The following is a 21,832-nucleotide window of genomic DNA, read 5'->3' as shown; positions in this document are numbered from 1 at the left end:
CCCATCCATGGGTCTTCTTAATTCTATTTTCATCTGCATATCAATACTTCTCCAAAATTTCCATCTTCCTAAATCTGTGGTTTCTATTAGTGCATTTAAAAGCCTGCTAATGTTTCAACCTATTTGCAATGATTTAGTTTATACATTATGAACATTTCCCATTCCTTTTAAAATTTCTCTTCTTCTTGATTCCTGAGCTTCCCAGTTACTCTTGCCGTTTCAGCATAGTCCATCAACTTGATCTGCCATTCTTCTTTGGTCGGGGTTGTCTCTTCCTTCCATCTCTGGGCTAGCAGCATCCGGGCGGCCAATACTCCTGTTTTTTCTGATGCTCTGAATAAACTTTAAACTTGAACCTCAGAACATGAACCTCAGATTGCAAAACAGTCTCTAGTCCTATTCACAGCATCTGTGATACCACTTGAACTTTAATGACTTCTGCCCAAAGAATCCCACAGCCTGTTCAAGATGCACAGAACAGTAGCTCTCTGCATGGTTTGCTATCATTTCTCAGCACCCATAACAAATTACACTTCCCAGGATTTTTTGTGTGATGTCAGGACGTTTATGGTGGTGCAGGAACACTTAGAATGTATGTTGTGGGCTAAAGTGTTAAAATCGAGATGTGGAAAATATGGAAGCAACATGGAGAGGCAGGACTGAGATTTGGAGATATGCTTCAAGGTCCAGACTATGGGAAGTCCAAAAAAAATTAATAATTATAAGTTGGATGGTAATTTGGTCTTTTTTTATTTAGTTTTTTATTTTAATTGGATTGTGATTTGATATGTTAATTGGATGTTTTTATTGAAAATTAATAAAAACGATTTAACAACAAAATAGAATGTATGTTGTGGGCATGACCTGTATCCCCCTCCCCTTCCAAGATGGACCCTGGAGGATGTCACGGAGCTCCTCCCCCCACTTTCCAGCTCAACTCACTTCCTTTTGGGATTCCCAGAGAAAAGAAGGACTCAGCAAGAGACAGAGAGGAGACATTTCACATCTTTATTTTTTGAAAGAACCCAGCAAGAGAACTGACCTGCCGACAGGCTCAGAACAGATAAGCAGCAATTGGTCTAAGATGGGATACAGATGTCTGTAGCTATGTGTTCTCAAGCTCTCTTTCACTCAGTTCAGAGGGCAAAGCGCTTGCAAAAAAGAAAAAGAAAAAGCTACTTAAATATGTAAATTAATGTGCATAAATCAACACATACAATTTGGTATGGAAATAAATTCATCCTGCAGCCGCACAATGGAAATCAGGCAGAGCCACGATGGTTCAGGAGGAGATCCCATGCTTTGCATCTAAGAATCTCACAAGTTTAATGGCCCATTCAGCTTTTGGGTTAGCGCAGAGCTGCTTCTGGATAAGCAAAATAAACCTGTCAAGGAAAGGAGAAGCCGTAAGAGGATAAGATAACCCCTAATGGCTCAGGTTCATCTCAACCAGCCTCCTGTCCTCCTAGTGGCCAAACAGATGTCTGTAGGAAACCAGCAAGCGGGGCCTGAAAACGAGAGAACCACTCTAGTGGAGAAGCAGGGGCGTCACAAGGAGAGGTGCGGGGGGTGCGGTCCGCCCCAGGTGTCATGCCTGGGGTGTGTGACAAAATCCCTCTGGGCGGATCACGAGTGGTATGATTGTCGTCATGAAAATCCGCCCTCTGATTGCACAAATCCCCCGGCGATCAGCACTCGCTGATCCCGTCGGGCATCCCCGTCGGGCAGTTTTATGCGATCGGCGGTCGGATTTTCACGATCGGTGGGCGGTGCTGGCACCCCCAGCGGGCAGTGCTTGCAAATCCTGGCTGGCAGTGCTAGCACAGTTTCATGTGCTCATTGGTCGGATTAGCGCGATCTGTGGGCATATCTGTTTTGTGGCTTCATGAATAAAGACTCTTTTCTCTGTCCTAGGAGGACATAGGGTGTGGTCATATTATGGCCTGGTGTTATGAGAGAGGGAGACTAACAACAACAACAACGACAACAACAACAACAACAACAACAACAACAACTTTATTATTTACTGGCTGGGTTTTTCTACCCATTTTCTCATGCCAGACATCATTTTTATAAACGTCTGTCGTGTCACCTCTTACTTGCTTTTTCTCTGAACTAAAAAGTCCCAAATGCATTTTCAATGGGTCACTGAACAAGGGCTATTTATTTCTCCATTATTTCTCCACTTCTGGAACTGGTAAAACAGGCAGGCAGGCCATCTTCCTTGTTAAAAGGCACCAGGCCTGCCCTCGCCACAGATCCCATGTTCTCAGTGGGGTGTAGAGAGGGGGCAGAAATTAATTTTGCTCACCATTAAATGCGAGCCTGCCAGGCAAATCCCCACTTCCCAAAGCAGCATGCCCGCCTTAAACACTTGGACTTCTCTGAATTTTGGATACAGTTCTCCAGTGCAGACAAAAACGTCTCTGTTAGTGAAAATAATGCACAAACAAGCACTCTTTCCTGGGGAATTCACATATTTTGGATCAAAGGTGCACCAGAATGTCTGCAAATGCTGAATTTAAGATGGGAAAATAGAGAGAAATTGAAACTGAAGGATCTGCCCTTCCCTAGTGGGGAAGCAAAATCAGTCTCAGCTCCTTCTTTTCCCTCCAACGCACTCCTGATTTTCTCAATCTATCGTTCCCACTGCCCAAACCCAAACCCAGCTCCCAAATGCTTAAGTCTTTGCTTCCCATCTTTCCTGACCCCCCACCATTAGGCAACTGACACCTTGGCTTTCACCCATTCCCCAAAACTTACACCACAGAAGGCAGAGCGCATTTAGGGTTGGGGTAGAAATAATCCACTACGGCATTGGGTCCCACACTTCCTGGATAATGGGCAGTGCAGCAGCCAGGTGGGGCATCCCGTCGAGCCTGGAGAGCTGGGGAGAGCAGGCATTGCTATTCATATTGTGAAATGTGTAAGATGCCCAAGAGCTAAAGCTATGGGAGTTTATTTGCATCAAACATCCGGAGACATCACCATCCACTTGACTGGAGGATAGCACCCCTTGTCTCTCTCTGTGGAGGCATTTAAGTTGAAAGACATCAGGGCTGGGGTCTGTGTGGGTCTTCCCTTCTACCAGGCCTCCCTGTCTTTCTCTCAAATCCAGGGCCATATCCGTCACAGCCCTAAACATTAGGGAGAACATTCCACAGTGGAATGGATTCTCTCAAAAGGTGATGGACTCTCCTTCCTCAGAGGCTTTTAAGAAGAGGTTGGGTGTCCATCTATCAGGCACTGCAGGGGGTTGGACTTAACAAGAGTGGCCAACTCCCAAGAGACTGTGATCTACTCACAGAGTTAAAAACTGGCAGTGATCAATCCCCTTTTTGGGGGTTCAGGTCAAAGTTGTTGAGCATCCTCATACTGTGGAATGCATCCTCATACTGTGATGATTATGAGAGGTTGTTTATTATTATTATTTTGTGGCTGGAATGTATAAAAGGTAAAGGGACCCCTGACCACTGGGTCCAGTCGCGGCAACTCTGGGGTTGCGGCGCTCATCTTGCTTCCGGGTACATACAGCTTCCAGGTCATGTGGCCAGCATGACTAAGCCGCTTCTGGCAAACCAGAGCAGTGCACGGAAACGCCGTTTACCTTCCCGCCGGAGCGGTAACTATTTATTTACTTGCACTTTGATGTGCTTTCGAACTGCTAGGTTGGCAGGAGCAGGGACCGAGCAATGGGAGCTCACCCCGTTGCAGGGATTTGAACCGCTGACCTTCTGATCGGCAAGTCCTAGGCTCTGCAGTTTAACCCACAGTGCCAAATGCGTCCCTGGCTGGAATGTATAGTACTGTACAAATTGAAAAGTCAGGTTGACTCACGCAGAGCTGCCACAGCAAGGAGTAAGGCAACAGTAGCCCCTGAGATCTTCATACTGTCTGGAGAGGAAGAGGAGATTTCAGGACCATTTCAGAGGCTTCCTCTGCTTCTGTGATGCTGACCACCTAAAGCTCCACCTCTCCTTTGAGATGCTATTCTCAGCTCTGACCCAATACCAGACACTGAGTCCTCAGAGGACAACCAGGACACAGATCCAGGAGCAGGCAAGGTCCCCTCTGAACAAATGCTAAGCCTTCTAGGCTGAGAGACCTGCTTAAGAAGCCCTGGAGCTGTCAGAGGAGGAGGTTGCAGGGAGTTGGGTTAGATGCCCTGTGGGTATCCCTTCTAACTGTACAGTTCTATGATTCTATGAATCTCTCCCTCTCTCCCCCTCCCTTGGTCCTTCAGAAGGCCACGGCTGAGCCGAAAAGCAACAGCACAGCATGCATATCCAAGTCACCATGGAACACTTGAGTAAAAGGGGCCTTCTCATGAGTAAGCAGCCTACTCATGAGTAAGCAATACCTGAAACTCCTCTGCTAGCAGTTGTGGTTTGGTGTGGTCTAGGAGGCCAGAGTCTAAACTGTATTCTGCTTTAGCCTTTCAGTTGCTGGGAGAAACTCAGGTCTTTGACGTTTTCCTGAAGGGCAATTTATTGCAAGAGTCTTTTTTTCTGCAAGGTGGAATCATTTTATAGGGAAGTTCCCTATACACGGAAGTTTTCAATGTTTGATATCTTTCTGTGTTTTCATTTTTTGGCAGCTGCCTAGAGTGACTGGTGCAACCCAGTCAGATGGGTTGCATGTAAACAAACAAACAAACAAACAAACAATAATTATTTCTACTGCCAATCAGGCTTATACAGTGACGTCCTCTGTTGATCTGACTTATGGCCTCCCCATCTGGATCTTAGGGTTTAATTAACTAATTAACTAATTTTCGGAATTTATATACTGCTTTTTGTTATCACATCATAAAACATGACAGTAATCTCTAAAAAAAGAGTACTTAGAAGTGAAAACAGCAAAGGCCCCAAAGGCAATAGGGAACCTTTACTAGCAGTTGGTAAAAGGCCGGGTAAATAAACAGGTGTTTCACTGATGGTGAAAACACCACCGTTGGTGACCTCCAACTATCAATAGGGAGAGTATTTCACATGGTGGGTCGCCTATGAAATGGCTTAGTTCCCAAGTGGCAGGAGCTTAGTCTGGGTCTCTTAGAAAGCTACTGGGTTTGTCACCCTGTGTGAGAAAGCAGAGATCTACCTGGAAGCCAGTATTTGATCAGTTGAATGCAAAGCTTGGATGGATGTCCTCAAGTGATGGCTATTCTTTGCATCCCAGGACAGTCCCACATAGAAAGGGTTGGCTTGCCTGCCTCGTTTTCATTCCAGACCTTCCATAATTCTGTTCTGAATTTCCTGAGTTCACTGTGTTCCTCTTCTCAGAATACTTCCCACTTACATTGTAACTGCCTCCTTCTCCAAGGTCAGTTTTTGGAACAAACTCCTTTGCTACAGAGTCCTCCTACCTTTCACCTTCAAAGCCAGTTGCTCTCAGTGCTGCGCTGAACCTCTGTCTCCTCCCCCAAATGCATCTTCCCCTTATAGATAGGCAGGAGAGGGCAGGGCCTGCATCCACCCCAACCCACATCCTATCACAATTCCTATGCATGCTTGATCCTTGGTTAAGGAGGTCACAAAATGGGATTGGCCAGCTGGGTAGAGAAGACAATTAATGGTGCCTTGTGAGAGGTGGTCAGTCTCAGATGCCTTGAACCACAGAACCAGCTCTTGAACCATAGAGTTGAAAGGGACCCCTTGCAATGTGGGAATCACAGCTAAATGCCGTAATTTTTTGCTCTATAAGACACACTTTTTCCCTCCTAAAAAGTAAGGGGAAATGTGTGTGCGTCTTATGGAGCGAGTGCAACCTGCACAGCTATCCCAGAAGCCAGAACAGCAAGAGGGATAGCTGTGCAGCGATTCCTCTTGCTGTTTTAGCTTCTGGGATTCAGAATATTTTTTTCCTTGTTTTCCTCCTCCAAAAACTAGGTGTATCTTATGGTCTGGTGCGAAAAATACAGTAATTCCTGACAGGTGACCATCCACCTCAGTCTAAAAACCTCCAGCAAAGGAGAGTCCACCACCTTCCAAATACATCTGTCTCACTGTCAAACAGCTTTTAAAGTTCTTCCTAACGTTTAGTTGGAATCGCCATTCTTGTCATTTGAATCCATTGGTTCTGCTCCCACCCTCTGGAGCAGCAGGAAACGAGTTTCCTCCATCTTCTGTGTGACAGCCCTTCAGATATTTGAAGATAACTTTCACCTTTCCATCTTCTCCAGGTTGAACATACCCAACTCCCTGTGGCCATTCCTTAATTTTTAAAAAATAAGGAATGGGGGAAATTTATAACTTATCTTAAAGACCATTGTAAACAGTTAAAATCGTTAGTAGGATTGGAATATCACTTGTAGTTTAAGGGTGAATTCTGGATACCATGGAGATGTAAAAGATTTGGACTACCATAAAAGATGAGGAAGGAAATGATAAATAATAGGACCCACAAAGGGGAGGATGGAAGTCCAGGGGATTCATTGGAATCTTGTTTTGATTATTTATGTTTGTTATATCTCTGCAAAATTTTAATTTGAAAAACCAAATAAATAAATTTATTTTAAAAATTGCAATAGGTTGCAATAACTATCAACCAGTCACACAGTTTAAGGGCAAGGTACTCAAGGGAGTGGGTGATAGACAGTCCCCAAAAAACTGGGAATAAAAGGAATGTCTTGTTCTTGATAAGAAGAATCCAATAGTCCACAGTCAGGCAATAACTTTATCAAGACCAATCAAAATGTCACAGAACAGTAAGCAAGACTTGGGTTTTTCCTTCTATGCTCCTTCTTCAGGCTTCATGGATTCTGCAGAAAGGGACATGTTCAACTCTCTGGCCACTGGGCCAAAGCCATAGGTTTGTTCCTGGTACAAGGAGCTCCAGACCTTCAAACAATGAGTTTGTTCCATTGAGCTCAAAGTGGCTTTCCTGTTACGAAGTAATCAGAATTTGAAGATGGGCTTGTTTGTTTGCAAGAAATGGGTTGATTGTGGGATCTATCCACTAGATCACATATTCCTTTTCTACGTTGCAGTTCAAATATCACCACTGAGGGCTGAATGGCTATGTCTTTAAATACAACAGCTCCTGGTGTCTGTTTATAGATTGTCTGCTTTGAGGACTTCAGCTGGAGGGAATAAATTGATCTTCACAGAAAGCTGAACCCATAACCATTCATAGATGCTTTGTATATTTTTGGAAGGTGGATGTTCAGGAACTTAGAGAGGAGTGGAATCTGGAGTTCAAATGTGCTAAACAAACTATGCAAGGGGAAATTGCTTTTAGAATATGTACACAACATTTTACCTTCCGTGGTTGGAGGAAGACAGATGATGCAGACATCTCACTTGACAGCAAGCCATACCACCAACTTCTGCGTTGAATTCCCTTTTGCTGTACAGCTTGTGGTTCCCCTCCACAACCCAACCCCAAACCAAAACCTAGCCTGTCCCACTAAATACAATAACTATCAACCAACCACACATTTGGGGGGCAAGGTACTCAAGGGAGTGGGTGGCAGTCCCTAAAAAAGTGGGTGTTGTGGGAATGAAAGGGACCTCTTGTTGTTCTTGATAAGAAGAATCCAATAGCCCACAGTAAGGCAATAACTTTATCAAGACCAATCAAAATGTCACAGAACAGTAAGCAAGACTTGGGATTTTCCTTCTATGCCCCTTCTTCAGGCTTCATGGATTCTGCAGAAAGGGATATGTCCAACTCTCTGGCCCCTGGACCAAAGCTATGAGTTTGTTCCTGGTACAAGGAGCTTCTGGCCCTCAGGGAAATGTGTTTCTTTGCTTGAGTTCAGAGTGGCTGACCTGTGATGAGGTCATTTGATTTTGAAGATGAAGAGCCTGTTAGTATGCAATAAATTGATTGAGTGTGGGATCTAGATCAAATTTTGCTTTTTCTATATTGCAGATCAAATATCATTTACTGGAAAGTGCTGAACGGCCAAATATCACACCTCTTCGGGATTGCTTATTGATTGTCTGCTTTGGGGATTTTGAATGGGGGTAATTATTGGATTTATTTTTATTGATTGATTGAATTTATATACCACCCTATACCTGGAGGTCTCAGAGCGGTTCACAGAATAAAATCAAATATAAAACCCATTCCATCATCAAATGTGTTTAATTAACTCTAAACCCCTCCCTCCCTTTTCTGATCCAACCCACATCATTTTGGGATTTTCAGCAAAGAGAAGGACACAGCAAAAGACAGAAATGAAGTCCATCACATATTTATTTTAGGAAGAAGTCAGTGAGAGAACTGATTTGCTGACATGCTCAGAACAGAGAAGGGGAAGGTGGTCTAAGCAGCGATATAGGAGGCTGGACTTGGGTTTTCTCAAGTTCACTTTGTTCAATGCAGAGGGCAAAGCATTTGCAATTAAAAAAAGGTACTTAAAGATGTAAATTAACACGTACAATGAGATAGGGAACAGGATCTGTTTCGGAGCCACAGTCTGGAAATCAACAAGGTGGTTTTTCAAAGTTTCTGGTAGGGTAGTAGATGGCTGTTTGCACGAACAGAAACCCCCAAACAGTGTATACATAAGCTCCAACAGTTCCCAAGAAGAAATAGGGACACCCCACCCACCATCCTGCTGCCACTCGCACCCTCCTGCCACCACTCGCTTGGCTGCCACCTTACAAGCTCATGTGTGTGTGCTCCTGCCAATGTCTGCCACATTCATCGCTGCTCACCCTTGTGCTGGTGGGGGCTGCTTGCCTCCCCCCACATGCACAAGGAGGGCCACAGTGCCTTACTTCCAGAAGCAGCACTGTTCTTCAGGAAGCTGTGGCCCTTCTCATTTGTGTGTGGTGGGCAGCAACTGGCCAGCAAGCAAAGGTGCAGAACCAAAACACATGTGTCTTTTGGTCCCCCTTGGCTGAAATCCTGGGACATCCCAGGATGGAATCAGAAGCTGGGGCAGTTCCTGCAATTCTGGAATGTCCCGGTAAAGACGGGACAGTTGTGTGTTATGGTGTCTATTGTACCAAGGTAAGAAAGGGACACATGTCAACTTCAGAGCGAGAAATGTCCCTATTTTCATCTGAGGAACGTTGGAGGGTATGGTTTAAAGTGGTATGATCCTGATTTAAATGCATAGTGCCGACAGGGCCTAAGACTCTGTTCAGTGTGAAGGGGCCAAAACTTTGGGGAAGGGGTTAGAGAGGGAGAAAGAGAGAGAGGGAGAAAGTCCAGCAAAGCAGCCATGGTGTTGCTGAGTAGCTTCAGGGTAGCTTCTCCTAGGAAGGGCTCTGCAATTGGTGCCAGTTTCAGCTGCAGGGATCTTCAAGGCTGTCTATGTATTCCATGAGTTCATGGACCCACGGCTGATCCGGGTCAGCACACCTGAATTTACCATGCTTGAGATGAAACCTGTCAGAGTAGCAAGCACCCACAGTCGGCCACTGAGTATACCCTTTTAATTCTCCATTTGCCCAAGGACCCCACTTTAATTGGGTAGTCCACCTGCCACAATGGAAGGCACCGAGATGGGGCAGAAATTTGTTCTGCTCACACCTGAATTCCCACCTACACAATTCCCACTTCCCAAACCAGTATGCCTGCTGGAACACAGCTTGCTTTCAAAAATTGCTCTGAATTTTCCCATATATTTCTCCCATTAAAGAATGGACACAAAATATCTGTGTTAGTGAAAAGGATGTTCCAAACACACACTCTGTGCTGAGGGATTTGCTTGCAAAAAATGCATATAAATCAGAGCAAAGGGCACCATAACGTCTGCAAGTGTTGAACTTAATGCTGGGAAACTGAATGAAACTGTAACAACAACAAAAATTCCTTCCAGTAGCACCTTAAAGACCAACTAAGTCAGTTCTTGGTATGAGCTTTCGTGTGCATGCACACTTCTTCAGATATCTGAAGAAGTGTGCATGCACACGAAAGCTCATACCAAGAACTGACTTAGTTGGTCTTTAAGGTGCTACTGGAAGGAATTTTTGTTGTTGTAACAACAAAGCCAGTCTCAGCTAATGAAGCTGCCTTTTGATGAGTCAGACCATTGCTCCATCTAGCTCAGTAATGTCTACCTGACTGGCAGGAACTCTCCAGCATTTTCACACAGGGGTCTTTCCTAGCCCTACTGTAGAGGCTGTTGGGGATTGAAGCTGGACCTTCTGCATGCCAAGCAGATGCTCTTACCACTGAGCTAATTCCTACTCTTCCCTCCGACCCCCTAATTATCTCATTCTCTATTCTGGCTTCTCTGCTGCCTTCCTCTTCCAAACAAACAAACAAATGGCCCCCAAATGCCTAACCCTTTGTTCACCATGTTTCTTCAACCCCTTCCCTGCCAATTGGCCAACAGCCCTCCTGCCTTTTGCCCGTTCCCAAAAACTCACTCCACAGAACGCAGGCAGTAAGGCCAGCTGAGGGCATAATCCTCGACTTCACTCTTTGGGATTGGAACTTTAGAGTTGCTTAGGCAGCAGCCGGGAGCGGGAGTCCGCCGACCTGTCAGGGCTGAGAAGAGCAAACATCATGGCTGAGTTACCAGACATATTAGGTCCTGAGCAGTGATCACATTGGCAGATCTATTTCATAAGATTTATGCACTAATTGGTTGTAAAAAGAAAACAAACAAGCCCTCAAAGCTCTTTACAAAAAGGGATAAAGCAATAAAACGATCAATTTTTAAAAATGAATAACAATTTAATTATTTTAAAAAGTTAAAACAACAACACATTACAAACGGATTTAAAACTCGTATCAAGTTTTGGCCGGGCTTGTCTAAACAAAAATTATTTTTGCAGGCGCCCAAAAGAGTGCAGTGAAGGCACCTGCCTGATATAATCTGATCTGATTCCTGCTCCATCTGACCTCCATCCCCCAGGACCATCAAGCTCATGGAATGAACACGATCAACTCTGGTGTGAGTCCCAAATCTCCTAGAACAATTATCAAGGGAGAGGAGAGGAATCAACTCACGTGGAGTAGCCAGGAGGAGGAGGAAAGTGACGGCAGCTCCAGAGATCTTCATGCTGCCTGGAGAGGAAGAGGAGATTTCAGGACATTTCCAGGAGCAACCTGGGCTTCTGTGATGCTCAACGCCTAAAGCTCCTCCTGGGGTCCCTTTGCATACCACCCCCAACCCCAGTCTGGTTCCAGACACAGAGTCCCCAAAGGACAAACAGGACACCCACAGGTCCAGGATCAGGAACATTCCTGTGAAATCAATGCTGAGGATGCCCTTGAGGGGGACCCTCTGGGTTGATGAAGACCCCCAGAGCTATCAGTGGAAGAAGAGAGTCCCCCCACCGCAGTCCTTGAGAATTCTGGCACCAAAAGGTTCAGGTCCAGGCCAAGGAGCAACAACATACAATAATAGAATTATAGAGCTGGGAGGGATCCCAAGATTCACCTTGTCCAGCCCCTTGCAATCGGCATAGCTCTAATGGCTTTAGCCCAAACGTAGCAGAGTTTTCCTGCACAGCGAAGAAGCTAGTTGAGGTGGAAATGACTAGTCAGCTAGACTCAGAATAACTATTTACAGGATTTATTAAAAGGAAAAATAAAACCAGCAGAGTTTCTGCATACAAAACAAAGCAAAATAAATCCTTTCTCTCTCTCTCTCTCTTAACCATACACAGCACTCCTACTCCTAACACACCTAACACAAACTGTGCTAGCATTCCTAGATAACAGAGTTGAGTGCTGGTCGTTAACCAATTAGAGTAAGTAGTTTCTAGGTCAAGCAGACCTTGGCTTTCTGCCAAGAGTAAATTGACACTGTCTTGAGTTAATTGTGTGAAGCCAGAATCTGTAAGTTTTCATGAGAATCAATTAACAGAAACTGAACATGCAATGCAAGAACCACAGGATCCCAGAAAGATGGCCACCCAACCTCTGTTTAAGGACCTCCAGTGAAGGAGAGCCCACTACTTTCTAAGGGAGTCTGTTCCACCATCAAACATATAAAGGATTGGGCTTGTCTACTACTTTTTAGCTATAGATCTTTCACAATTCTGTCCTGTATATCTGGAGGTCCCCTCGCTTTCCCTCTTACCTGGTATGGGTAATCACCTCCTTCTCCATGTTCAGTTTTAGGGGTCTGGTGTGCTACAGATTTGTCCCACCTTTCACCATCAAAGTCAGTTGTGTTGAGCCTCTGTCTCCTTCCCCAGCCACACCTTCCTCATATAGGTACCATTATCAAAACCAATCAAAATGTCACACAACAGTAAGCAGGCCTTGGGATTTTCCTCCTACGCTCCCTCTTCAGACTTTGTGGATTCTGCAGAAAGGGACATATCCAACTCTCTGGCCATTGGACTGAAGCTGTGGGTGTGTTCCTGGTACAAGGAGCCCCAGACCCTTAAGCAATGAGTTTATTCCCTTGAGGTCACTGAAGCTTGCCTGTTACAAAGCAATCTCAGCCTGTTTGTGTACAAGAAATGGGCTGATCGGTCCATTAGACTATATCATATATTGCTTTTTCTGTGTTGCAGGTGAATGCTCAATGGTCATGTCTTTAACTACAGCACCTCCTGGTGTCTGTTTATAGACTGTCTGCTTTGAGAACTTCAGCTGGAGGGAATAAATTGATCTTCATAGAAAGCATTTGCCTTTTGAGGGAGAGGCAGGGATCTTGAAACACCCTCCCCTTGAAATTTTGTCTATTTCAAGTGGAGATGAATGGCTTAAATTGTTTTTTAATGCTTAAATTCATGTACTGCTGGTTTTTCTACTCTCAATGTGAACTGCTGAGGTTAACTTTCTTAATTTACTTTTCCTGTCTTTCCCACTCCACTCTGCTCCGTTCCCCCTTTCTTCCCACCCAGGGCAGCCCTGCCCTCTGCCTGCTCCTCAGAGCTCATGGGTCATGTGGGGCTGGGCCTCAGTGGCAGTGGCCTCTCCTCTGACTCGCCCACTTTCCAGCAGCTGCTTTTAGCTGCCCAAGGGAGTGGAAACAGGGATGTTCCAAGGTTAAATCAGAAGCTGGTATGGTTTTCTTAATTCTGGGACTTTCCCTGGAAAATCAGGACAGTTGGAAGGTATCTAATCCAAATGTCACAAAATAATGAGTAAGGTTTAGAATTCTGCTCCTACACGCCCTCTGAAGACTGCCCACTATGTGGATCCTGCAGAAAGTGACACGTCCAACTCTCTGCCTGCTGGAGCATAGCTTTGGGGGTGTACTGGCACTCAGAAAATGACTTTGTTCCCTTGAGATCAAGTTGGCTGACCAGGAGAAGCTGGGGGCCACTCCAGACACAGGATTTGTTATTTTTAGTTTTGACAGTGCTAATCAGCCAGGACAGAACATTCTTCCAACAACCTTTTGTCTACTTGATGCTGGCTGGTTTCCTACAGGCATCCGGTTGTCTTATGTTCTTATGGTGTTGTCCATTCAAAGGCCTTCATGACTTGGAACCCTGGGACCTATAGAACTCCCTGCTCCCAAATCAGCCCACTCAGATCTTAAGGTCCTCCATCACCTCAGAGATCAGGGATACAACAAAGGGGTTCTCTACATTGTTTTCTTTCATCATGCAAGACACACCATTTTAACATGCAATTTTAGTATGTAAAATTATTTTTAAATCGCAGGGTTTTAAAATATCTGAAACAGGCATGTAAATGTTTTTTAAATCTTTGTGATTTGTAAAACAAGCAGATCTTTTATATTCTTCATTGTAAGCAGCTCGGGGTTTTTTTCTGTCAAGTCTCTAAGCTTCTAGTTAGGTTAATGATTAACTGTTGATGTTCTCTGCTCTTACAAGTGAGTGATTAACCTTAGATCACATGATTAAGGTATTGAATTGCAAATTGCCATTTTGAAGGGAGCTGTGCTTAGTGGGGGTTTTTTGTTCCAAGACACAGTGGGAGAAATATGTGGAAATGAGTCTCTCTGGAAGAGAATAAAGCTCCAGGCTAATGCATACTGTACGAAGAGAGACTTTTGATTCTAGGCCTGTTCGGAGTTGTATTTCTAAGATGATGCTGAGCCTATGCTTGGACAACCATATGTCTTATGGAACTCTGGATGTATTATTGATTTCTTTTTGTATCTGTTTTGAAGAGGTTCTGGATAGTAAAGCTTGAATCATATTTATGGGTCTGGACAATTTTTATTTCAAAATGAGTCAGTTTTTTAATGTATCCAGTTGCTTCAAGCTGTGCAATATTACTAACTGCAACATTACCCTCCTGGCGGGGATTGACCTGCCTCTCCCCTCCCACCCTTTCCCTGTCCAACCCACCTCGTTGTGGGATTACCAGAGAGGAAAAAGACTCAGAGAGACACAAAGCAGTTTGCATCTTTATTTTTGGAAGCCAACAGGAGAACTGATCTGCAAGCATACTCAGAGCAGAGGAAGGGCAGGTAGTCAAAGCAGGTATACAATATGAAGCAGTTATATGTTCACAAGCTCTTTTTCATCAATGTAGAAGCGAAATTTTTTTTTGGGTAGACCTGGTAGTTAGCGTGTAAATCACATGCACTAAGGGGTATGGAACTAGATTTGTCCTGTACTACATGATGGTCTTTCGAAACTGCTTGTAAATAGACAATTTTTTTGCATGAACAGAAGCTCTGAAACAACGTCAATTGTGCCAGGCAAGTACACTTAACTAAGAAAAGGGCATTTGACAAGTTCAGAGATCACTGCTGGCTGCTCTCAAATCACTCCCTTGATAGCCACAGAGACCATTGGATGAAGACTCTGTTCAGCCATTAAGGAGTCATAATTTTTTTTGAAGGTGGAGAGAGATAGGCAGAAAGGAAGTTCACCAAAACAGCAAAGAAGTTGTTGAGGTTCAGGGGTTCCTTTTCCTTCTGAGGAGTCTGTAGTTGCCAGGAGAAGGACGTTCATACAACTTATCCACATGTGCCACAAGTTCATGCACCCATTCATCATCTGGATTAGCACAGCCGAACTTACCATTCTTGAATTTGAATCTGTCAGGGGGAAAAGCAGGCATTTACAATGTGCTACAGAGTGGACCGGATTTAGGATGGTGTCATTGCATTTGGTGCCAAGACTCCAAGCTTTCATTTTTCAAACGTCCTGCCATTGTAAGGTGTGTGTGTGTGTGTGTGTGTGTGTGTGTGTAAAGGGCGGTGGTGGGGGGAGGGAGAGAAATTAATTTTGTTCCCAACTTAATGTCTACCTATCAAACTAATACTTCCAAATCCAATACAAGATGTGGCTTGCCTCCAAAATTTCATGTTTCTCTGAATTTTGCCATTCAGTTTTTCAGCAATTTGGAACATGCAGATATGTTCATATTGGGAAAAATCAGGTGCAAAAATACTTCCTGTTGTGGGGAAGCAGCTTGCAGAAGTGCATGTAGATTAGAAGACCTTCACTTAAATTGGGCAAACTGAACATAACTGTAAAACCAGGCAAATGTGAAATGGAGAGTTTCATCCCCCCCTAGCTGGGCATCGTAGCAGATCCCAAGGGAACACAAGAACCTCAGAAGAGACTTGCTGGATCAGGCCAATGCCCCCTCTAGTCCAGCTTCCTGCTCTCACAGTGGCCAACCAGATCCCTGTGAGAAACCAGCAAGGAGAATGTAAGCAGAAGCCCCTTCTCCCCTCCTGTGATTTCCAGCAACTGGTATTCAGAGGCATTGCTGCCTCTGACTGTAGGGGCAGCCCATAACCATCATGGCTACCAGCCATTGCTCCATGAATTTGTCTAATCCACTTTGAAAGCCATCCAAGCTGGTGGCCATCACTGCCACCTGGGGGAATGAGTTCCATATTTTGACTTTCTGCTATGCTAAGAAGTCCTTTCTTTGATCTGTCCTGAGTCTTCCAACATTCAATTTCAGGGAATGTGCACAATTTATAGTGTTATGAAAGAGGAAGGAAAGCATTTTTCTTTCCACTTTCACCATTTTTTGAACTTCCATCATCTTACCTCTTACCTTTACTAAAACTCCTGAATGTTTTTCAAAGTGGAGTCACTTCCTGTTCCAAGGTGACAATTTCTCCCTATCTTTCTGATTTTATGTCTCTCTTCTGCATCCCTTCCCCCAACCTCAGAACTGGCCTCCAAAGCCTTAAGCGTCCCATTAGCTCTCTTCACCCACAGTGTTGAAGCATCCTTAATCAAGTGTTCTCTCAGCTTTGACCCTGCACCAGAAACTTACACTACAGCATCAATCTTGCATGGATAGGTGAGGTACCAATAGTCCGTTATCTGGTGCTTTGGGAATGGTTTCTTGGCATATGTGGCGCAGCAGAAATTTTTGGATACCACAGCTGTTGAAAGCAGGAGAAGGCAGGCACTGTTATTTATTGACTGCTTTTGTTGGATACTTAATAGCTCTTGCTCGGGGAGGTGAGTTGCATTGGTCATCTTGAAGCATCACTGGACACTCCCCCCCCCTTGCCTCTGCAGGGAGGACTTTAAGCTGAACAAGCTGGAAAGGGGAGCCTCAAGCCTTTGGTTGAAATGCTGACTCCACTCCCCCACCAAGCCTCTTTATCTCCCTCCCTCCAGACTTCCCCTGGCCCTTAAATAATAATAATAATAATACATTTTACAGTTTATAGACTCCCACTGGTTTTGCAGTGCTTCCTCACTGACAGTGGACAGAGGTGGATGTAGGGGAGCATGGTCTCAGTGGGCATGGAGCCTTGGGGGCACTGCTGAGAATGCCACCATTATGATTTACAATGGAGCATGAGAGGCAAGGGGGTGCAGAATTTTGGCGTTGCGCAGGGTGCTGCTGAAATCTGAGACTCCAGTGTCTGCCACTGCAGTGGAGCAGACTTCCTTAGAAGGTGTAGGAGTCTGCTTTGCTGGAGGCTTTTGAACTCAGGCCACCTGTCAGGGATTCTTGAGCTGCTATTGCTGCACTGAAGGGGGTTGGAGAAGATGGCACCTGAGGTCCCATCCAATTCTATGATCCTATGCTGAAAAGCAGGGGAGGGGAGCCTCAAGTTGTGGGTCGGAATGCAGAGCGCCCTCCATGGGCCTTGCCTCTCCTTAGTCCTTCTCTGCCCCTGCTTTGAGTGGTTGTGCCTGGCTGGAAAGCACCCTTGCTGTGGAATGGGAGAGAGAATTGAGGGCTGGGCTAAAACCACAACACCTCTCCCTTTCCCCCCTGCTTGGAATTCATGGATTATATCAGTTGCTCTGCCCCACTTTTGCGGGCGGCTACATTGCTGGTGGTTCAAATCCCTGCGATGGGGTGAGCTCCCGTTGCTCGGTCCCTGCTCCTGCCAACCTAGCAGTTCGAAAGCACGTCAAAAGTGCAAGTAGATAAATAGGTACCACTCTGGCAGGAAGGTAAACGGTGTTTCCGTGCGCTGCTCTGGTTCACCAGAAGCGGCTTAGTCATGCTGGCCACATGACCCAGAAGCTGTATGCCGGCTCCCTCGGCCAATAAAGCGAGATGAGCACCGCAACCCCAGAGTCGGTCACAACTGGACCTAATGGTCAGGGGTCCCTTTACCTTTACCTTTACATTTGGTGCCACTGGGCATGCGGCCCCAGGAAGGTGGCCAACAAGGGAAGCCCCTCGCATCTGAAAGTGGTCTCCCATCTTGCCTTAAAAGTTTTCAGTGCCAATCCTTCAGTGGAACCCAGGGGCAGGACCCATGGGAATGGAGCAGGGGTGGGTCTGAGTCAGACGGGAAGGGCCCGTCTTGGGGCTCCTCATTTCAGAGCACCCCTAAGTCCATCAGGGCCCAGGGAGTGGCATGACACCCTCCAGTGGGAGTCCCAACTCTGGTAAGACAACTACCAGGGGAGAGGAAAGGATTGGACTCACATGGAATAGCCACAAGAAGGAGGAAGATGAGGGCAGCCCCAGAGGTCTTCATGCTGCCTGGAGAGGAAGAACAGATTTAAGGCCCATTCCTGGGACTCTTAGCTTCCATGATGCTAACCTACTAAAGCTTCTTCAGCTCTCTTCCCAGCCCCAAAATGGTACCAGATGCAGAGTCCTCAGAGGACAAAGAGGACACCCCACAGGTTGAGGCCACCGAGAAGCAGGCAGGGTCCCCTGAAACCTGGGGATGTCCTTGTTGCAATGAGCTCCTGGCTCTCAGGAAATGTGTTTGCTCCCCTGAATCAAAAGTGGCTGATCTGGAGAAGCTGAGGACCCCTTCGGACTGGGGGTTTCTTGCTGGTGCCTTCCTTGGTCTGTTCTTGACACATGAATAGCCCAGCCCAAGCAGGATTTATCCTGCTTGATTAGTTTTTTCTACAATGCTTCCCCAATGCTAACATGCTATTGCTATCTGTGCTGGGAGCGGGGAGAGAGAGGAGGGATTTTGGGGCAGCATATTATTTTTTTCAGTCCTTCTGGCTCCCCTTCAGTGTAAGATCTTTGGGCTCAACTACTCTCAGAGATTGTGAAGCTCTTCTCATTCACTGGGAGGTCACAAAGAGTCCTCTATTTCTCCCAGAGGAAGTTCAAGGCTCTTCTCGTCACAAGGTAACCCCACATAGAAAGGTTTGGGTTTGTTTGCCTCTCTTTAGTTCCAGACCTTCCACAGTTCTGTCCTGTATCCATGGGGTTCCCTTCACTTTCCATCTTACCTTGTAGTCTCCTCTTCTTCCAAGGTGAATTTGTGGATCTGCTATGCTAGAGATTCCTCCTACCTTTCTCCTTCGAGTCAGTTGCTCTCAGTGCTGCACGGATCTCCCGTCTGCCTCCACAGTTGAACCTTCTTCTTGTAGATGGGGAGGGAGGAGAAGGACATGCACACACCTCAGCCCACATCTCTTCCCAACCCTCTTGGATGTTTGATATTTATCTTCCTTGGCCACTGGGGTTGCAAAAGGGGATTGGACAACTGGGTCCAGGGGGTGAGTGAGAAGAAGGCTGGTCCCTGTTGCCTTGAAGGAAGCAGTGAAACCCTGAAGATTGCAATAACCACTGGTCAAACATGTTCTTTTGGGGAAAGGTACTGAAAGGATGTGGGTGGCGCTGTGGTCTAAACCAGTGTTCCCCAACCTTGGGCCTCCAGCTGTTTTTGGACTACAACTCCCATCATCCCTCGCTAGCAAGACCAGTGATGATGGGAATTGTAGTCCAAAACAGCTGGAGGCCCAACGTTGGGGAACACTGGTCTAAACTACTGAGCCTTGGGCTTGCTGATTGGAAGGTCGGTGGTTCAAATCCTCGTGACAGGGTGAGCTCCCGTTGCTCAGTCCCAGCTCCTGCCAACCTAGCACGTCAAAGTGCAAGTAGATAAATAGGTACCGCTCTGGCGGGAAGGTAAATGGTGTTTCCATGCGTTGCTCTGGTTTCACCAGAAGCGGCTTAGTCATGCTGGCCACATGACTTGGAAAAACGGTCTGCAGACAAACGTCAGCTCCCTCAGCCAGTAAAGTGAGATGAGCACCGCAACACCAGAGTCATTTGCGACTGGACTTAACTGTCAGGGGTCCTTTACCTTTTTTTAATGAAAGGAGTGGGTAGTTATACAATCCTCAAAAAAACAGTGTAGTGAGGAATGTAAGGGAAGCTTTTGATGTTCCATAAAATGAATCTCCAAACCCACACTTCACCAAGATCAATCAAAATGTCACAGAACAGTAAGCAAGCCTTGGATGTTCCTCCAACGTTCTCTCTTTAGGCTTCATAGCTCCTGCAGAAAGTGCCACATATGACTCTCTGGCTGCTGGACTGCAGCTGGGGGGTGTGTGTGTCCTTGGTAAAAGGAGCTCCTGGCCCTCAGGGAAGCTGACTCCTGGTGAAGCTGAGAGAGGCAGCGCAGTGTTTTAGATGTCTGCTTGGTACAAGGAAATCCTGGCTCTTGGGAATTGGGTTTGTTCCTTTGCTGACCAGGTTGCTGACCTGGAGAGGCCGAGGGCTTCTCAGGACTCATTTCCTATTGCACATCACCTGCAACTTCAGTTTAATATTCATTTTTGTGAGACAGGGTGCGTGAGCAGGCTACCAGTGAGAGAGAGGATGGGATTTGTGTTTAAGACCATTTGGCTGTTGAGTCTGTTGAATGTTCTGTTTGCGTGAGGAGGAGTGGTGGAGACAGCCACCCCAAGAGCATTCCAGAGAGCGGTGTATGGAAGAGAATGAGGTACTGGACTGGTGGTTTGAGACAGGTCACACCCCAGAAGAAGAGGAAAGGAGTTGGGATATAATGGGTGAGGAAGAACAGGAGCAAGGTAAACCCTACACAAATCCAGAGTTGAGTCCCTAAGATGGCTGGATGGTGCCTTGTACATCTCTTTCCAGCAATTCCTGCAGCCATATTGCTGCAAACATATTGCTCTGCTTTCCTTTGGACCACATTGGCAAGGCAAAAAGGGGGGTCTTGTCATCTGGGCAGCCCAGGACCACCATATATACTGCCCAGGCTTGCACCCTCAGGGCTGCTCATGCATTCCATTGTCTCTCGAGAGAGATGGATGCCAACAAACAACATGAACTACATTTACAGTGGTACCTCAGGTTAAGTACTTAATTTGTTTCGGAGGTCCGTACTTAACCTGAAGCACCACTTTAGCTAATGGGGCCTCCCGCTGCTGCCGTGCCACCGGAGCTCGATTTCTGTTCTCATCCTGAAGCAAAGTTCTTAACCTGAAGCATTATTTCTGGATTAGCAGAGTCTGTAACCTGAAGCGTATGTAACCTGAAGCATATGTAACCTGAGGTACCACTGTACTATTATGTGCATTTTTATGCACAATTTACCCCAGGATATTTGCTTGCTTGCAAGTTGCTTGCCCTGGGCAAGATAAAGCCACTGACAAATTATCTCTCTTTCTCTATATCTCTATCTCTATACTGCAGATTATGTGGCTTCTCATGAGCACCCATGGCAAAAGGGAAGAGCAAAATAAGAAGGGCATTCCGGTTCTCCTTTTCCCACCCTCCTCCTGCCCTTGCTTTCGAGGAACCTTTCCTGACCCAAGCCCGGGTGAAGTGAAACTGCTTTGTTATGGTGGTGTATTGGATTTCCTCTGGGGATATATTTAGTCACACGCATTGCAGGGGGTTGGGCCAGAAGACCCTTGGGGTCTCTTCCAAATCCACAATTCTATGATTCAGAATTGTTCTTGGATGTTCCTTGTTGAATTCTCACGATGGGCATCTGGCTGGCCAGGGTATGAGCAGGATGCTGGACTAGATGGGGCACCAGATCCATCAGGCTCTTCTCATGTTCTTGCTGAAACTGCCTTGTGCCCTTGGTCTTCTTCAAAGCAAAATGTGTCTGCTTCTCAGAGGCACCCAGGGCAAAAGGGAAGAGAAAACTGAAAAGGGCCTACCCGGTTCTCCTTTTTCCACTCTTCTCCTTCCTTGGCTTTTGAGGACCATTGTCTGCTTCTGCAGGGCCAGGAACCAAAGGCACTTCAAGAGAAACTGCTTTGTCATGGTGGCGTCTTAGATTTCCTCTGGGGATATATTTAATCACATGACACAAACCAGTGCTTGAAATAGTAATCCCTTGAGACTTCCCCCTCTGGGCTGAGAGATCCATTCTGTGTCCCGTGATGGCCCTCTTGCCTAGGCCTGGCTCAGCTGGGCAGCATAGCCACTGATCGGAGCCCCTCCTCCTGCTCTTCTCCCATCTGCCCCAGGCAAAATGCTTTTGGGATGCAGGCAAGTGCCATTCAAGGTAAACAAGTGTAAAGCGATGCAGGTTGGAGCAAAAAACCAAATTTATTTCACATTATGCTCATGGATTGTGAACTGGAGGTGAAGGACTAGAAGGGAGACCTCGGGGTCAGAGGACATGGCTTAATGGCGACGTTGATCCAGAGCACAGCAGCTGTGGAAAAGGTAAAACCCATGGTATGCATCACTGGCAAAGGAATTGAGAATAAAACTGCAGAGAGCATAATGACATTATACCAATATATGGTGTGGCCACAGTTGGAATACTGTGATTAGTTCTGGTCACCTCACC

At 46.0% G+C, this 21,832-nt stretch overlaps 1 protein-coding gene and 1 long non-coding RNA gene across 6 annotated transcripts; both read right to left on the bottom strand.

The window, feature by feature from the left end:
• Positions 1-994: 994 nt before the first annotated feature.
• LOC310832984 lies at positions 995-5,405 on the bottom strand. 2 transcript variants are annotated; one of them, XR_014558504.1, is made up of 4 exons: positions 5,366-5,405; positions 3,838-3,894; positions 2,764-2,887; positions 995-1,385 (listed from the first exon to the last, which is right to left on the bottom strand). It is a non-coding gene; the product is annotated as an uncharacterized lncRNA (long non-coding RNA). The 2 variants fall into 2 exon arrangements; XR_014558505.1 differs by lacking the exon at positions 5,366-5,405 and adding an exon at positions 5,101-5,181.
• A 2,791-nt stretch (positions 5,406-8,196) lies between these two features.
• On the bottom strand, positions 8,197-21,315 carry LOC310832431 (C-C motif chemokine 5-like). 4 transcript variants are annotated; one of them, XM_083714190.1, is made up of 5 exons: positions 21,192-21,315; positions 17,722-17,778; positions 10,918-10,974; positions 10,332-10,452; positions 8,197-9,345 (listed from the first exon to the last, which is right to left on the bottom strand). In XM_083714190.1, exons 1-5 carry the CDS (start codon positions 21,295-21,297, stop codon positions 9,243-9,245), a joined length of 444 nt encoding a protein of 147 aa, XP_083570316.1. In that variant the 5' UTR covers positions 21,298-21,315; the 3' UTR covers positions 8,197-9,242. The 4 variants fall into 4 exon arrangements, 2 of the variants coding, with proteins under 2 accessions (XP_083570316.1, XP_083570317.1); XR_014558296.1 differs by lacking the exons at positions 8,197-9,345; positions 10,332-10,452; positions 10,918-10,974; positions 21,192-21,315 and adding exons at positions 14,240-14,890; positions 16,093-16,204; positions 18,495-18,656 and having other exon boundaries at positions 17,722-17,774; XR_014558297.1 differs by lacking the exons at positions 8,197-9,345; positions 10,332-10,452; positions 10,918-10,974; positions 21,192-21,315 and adding exons at positions 14,240-14,890; positions 16,093-16,204; positions 18,495-18,654.
• Positions 21,316-21,832: the final 517 nt, after the last annotated feature.

This window comes from Podarcis gaigeae (assembly GCF_964106915.1).
Source record: "Podarcis gaigeae genome assembly, chromosome: 15".
NCBI lineage: Eukaryota > Metazoa > Chordata > Lepidosauria > Squamata > Lacertidae > Podarcis > Podarcis gaigeae.
The sequence above is the reverse complement of the archived record's forward strand: the minus strand, read 5'-3'. Positions and strand labels throughout refer to the sequence as shown.

Excerpts from the sequence above, each read along its gene's own strand:
- LOC310832431 (XM_083714190.1), bottom strand. The coding sequence starts at position 21,297 with ATGACAAAGCAGTTTCTCTTGAAGTGCCTTTGGTTCCTGGCCCTGCAG. Across the intron at positions 17,779-21,191 it reads AGTGGAAAAAGGAGAACCGG|GCAGCATGAAGACCTCTGGG; the intron begins GTAGGCCCTTTT and ends CTTCCTCTCCAG. Across the intron at positions 10,453-10,917 it reads CCTCCTCCTGGCTACTCCAC|CCCTGACAGGTCGGCGGACT; the intron begins GTGAGTTGATTC and ends TGCTCTTCTCAG.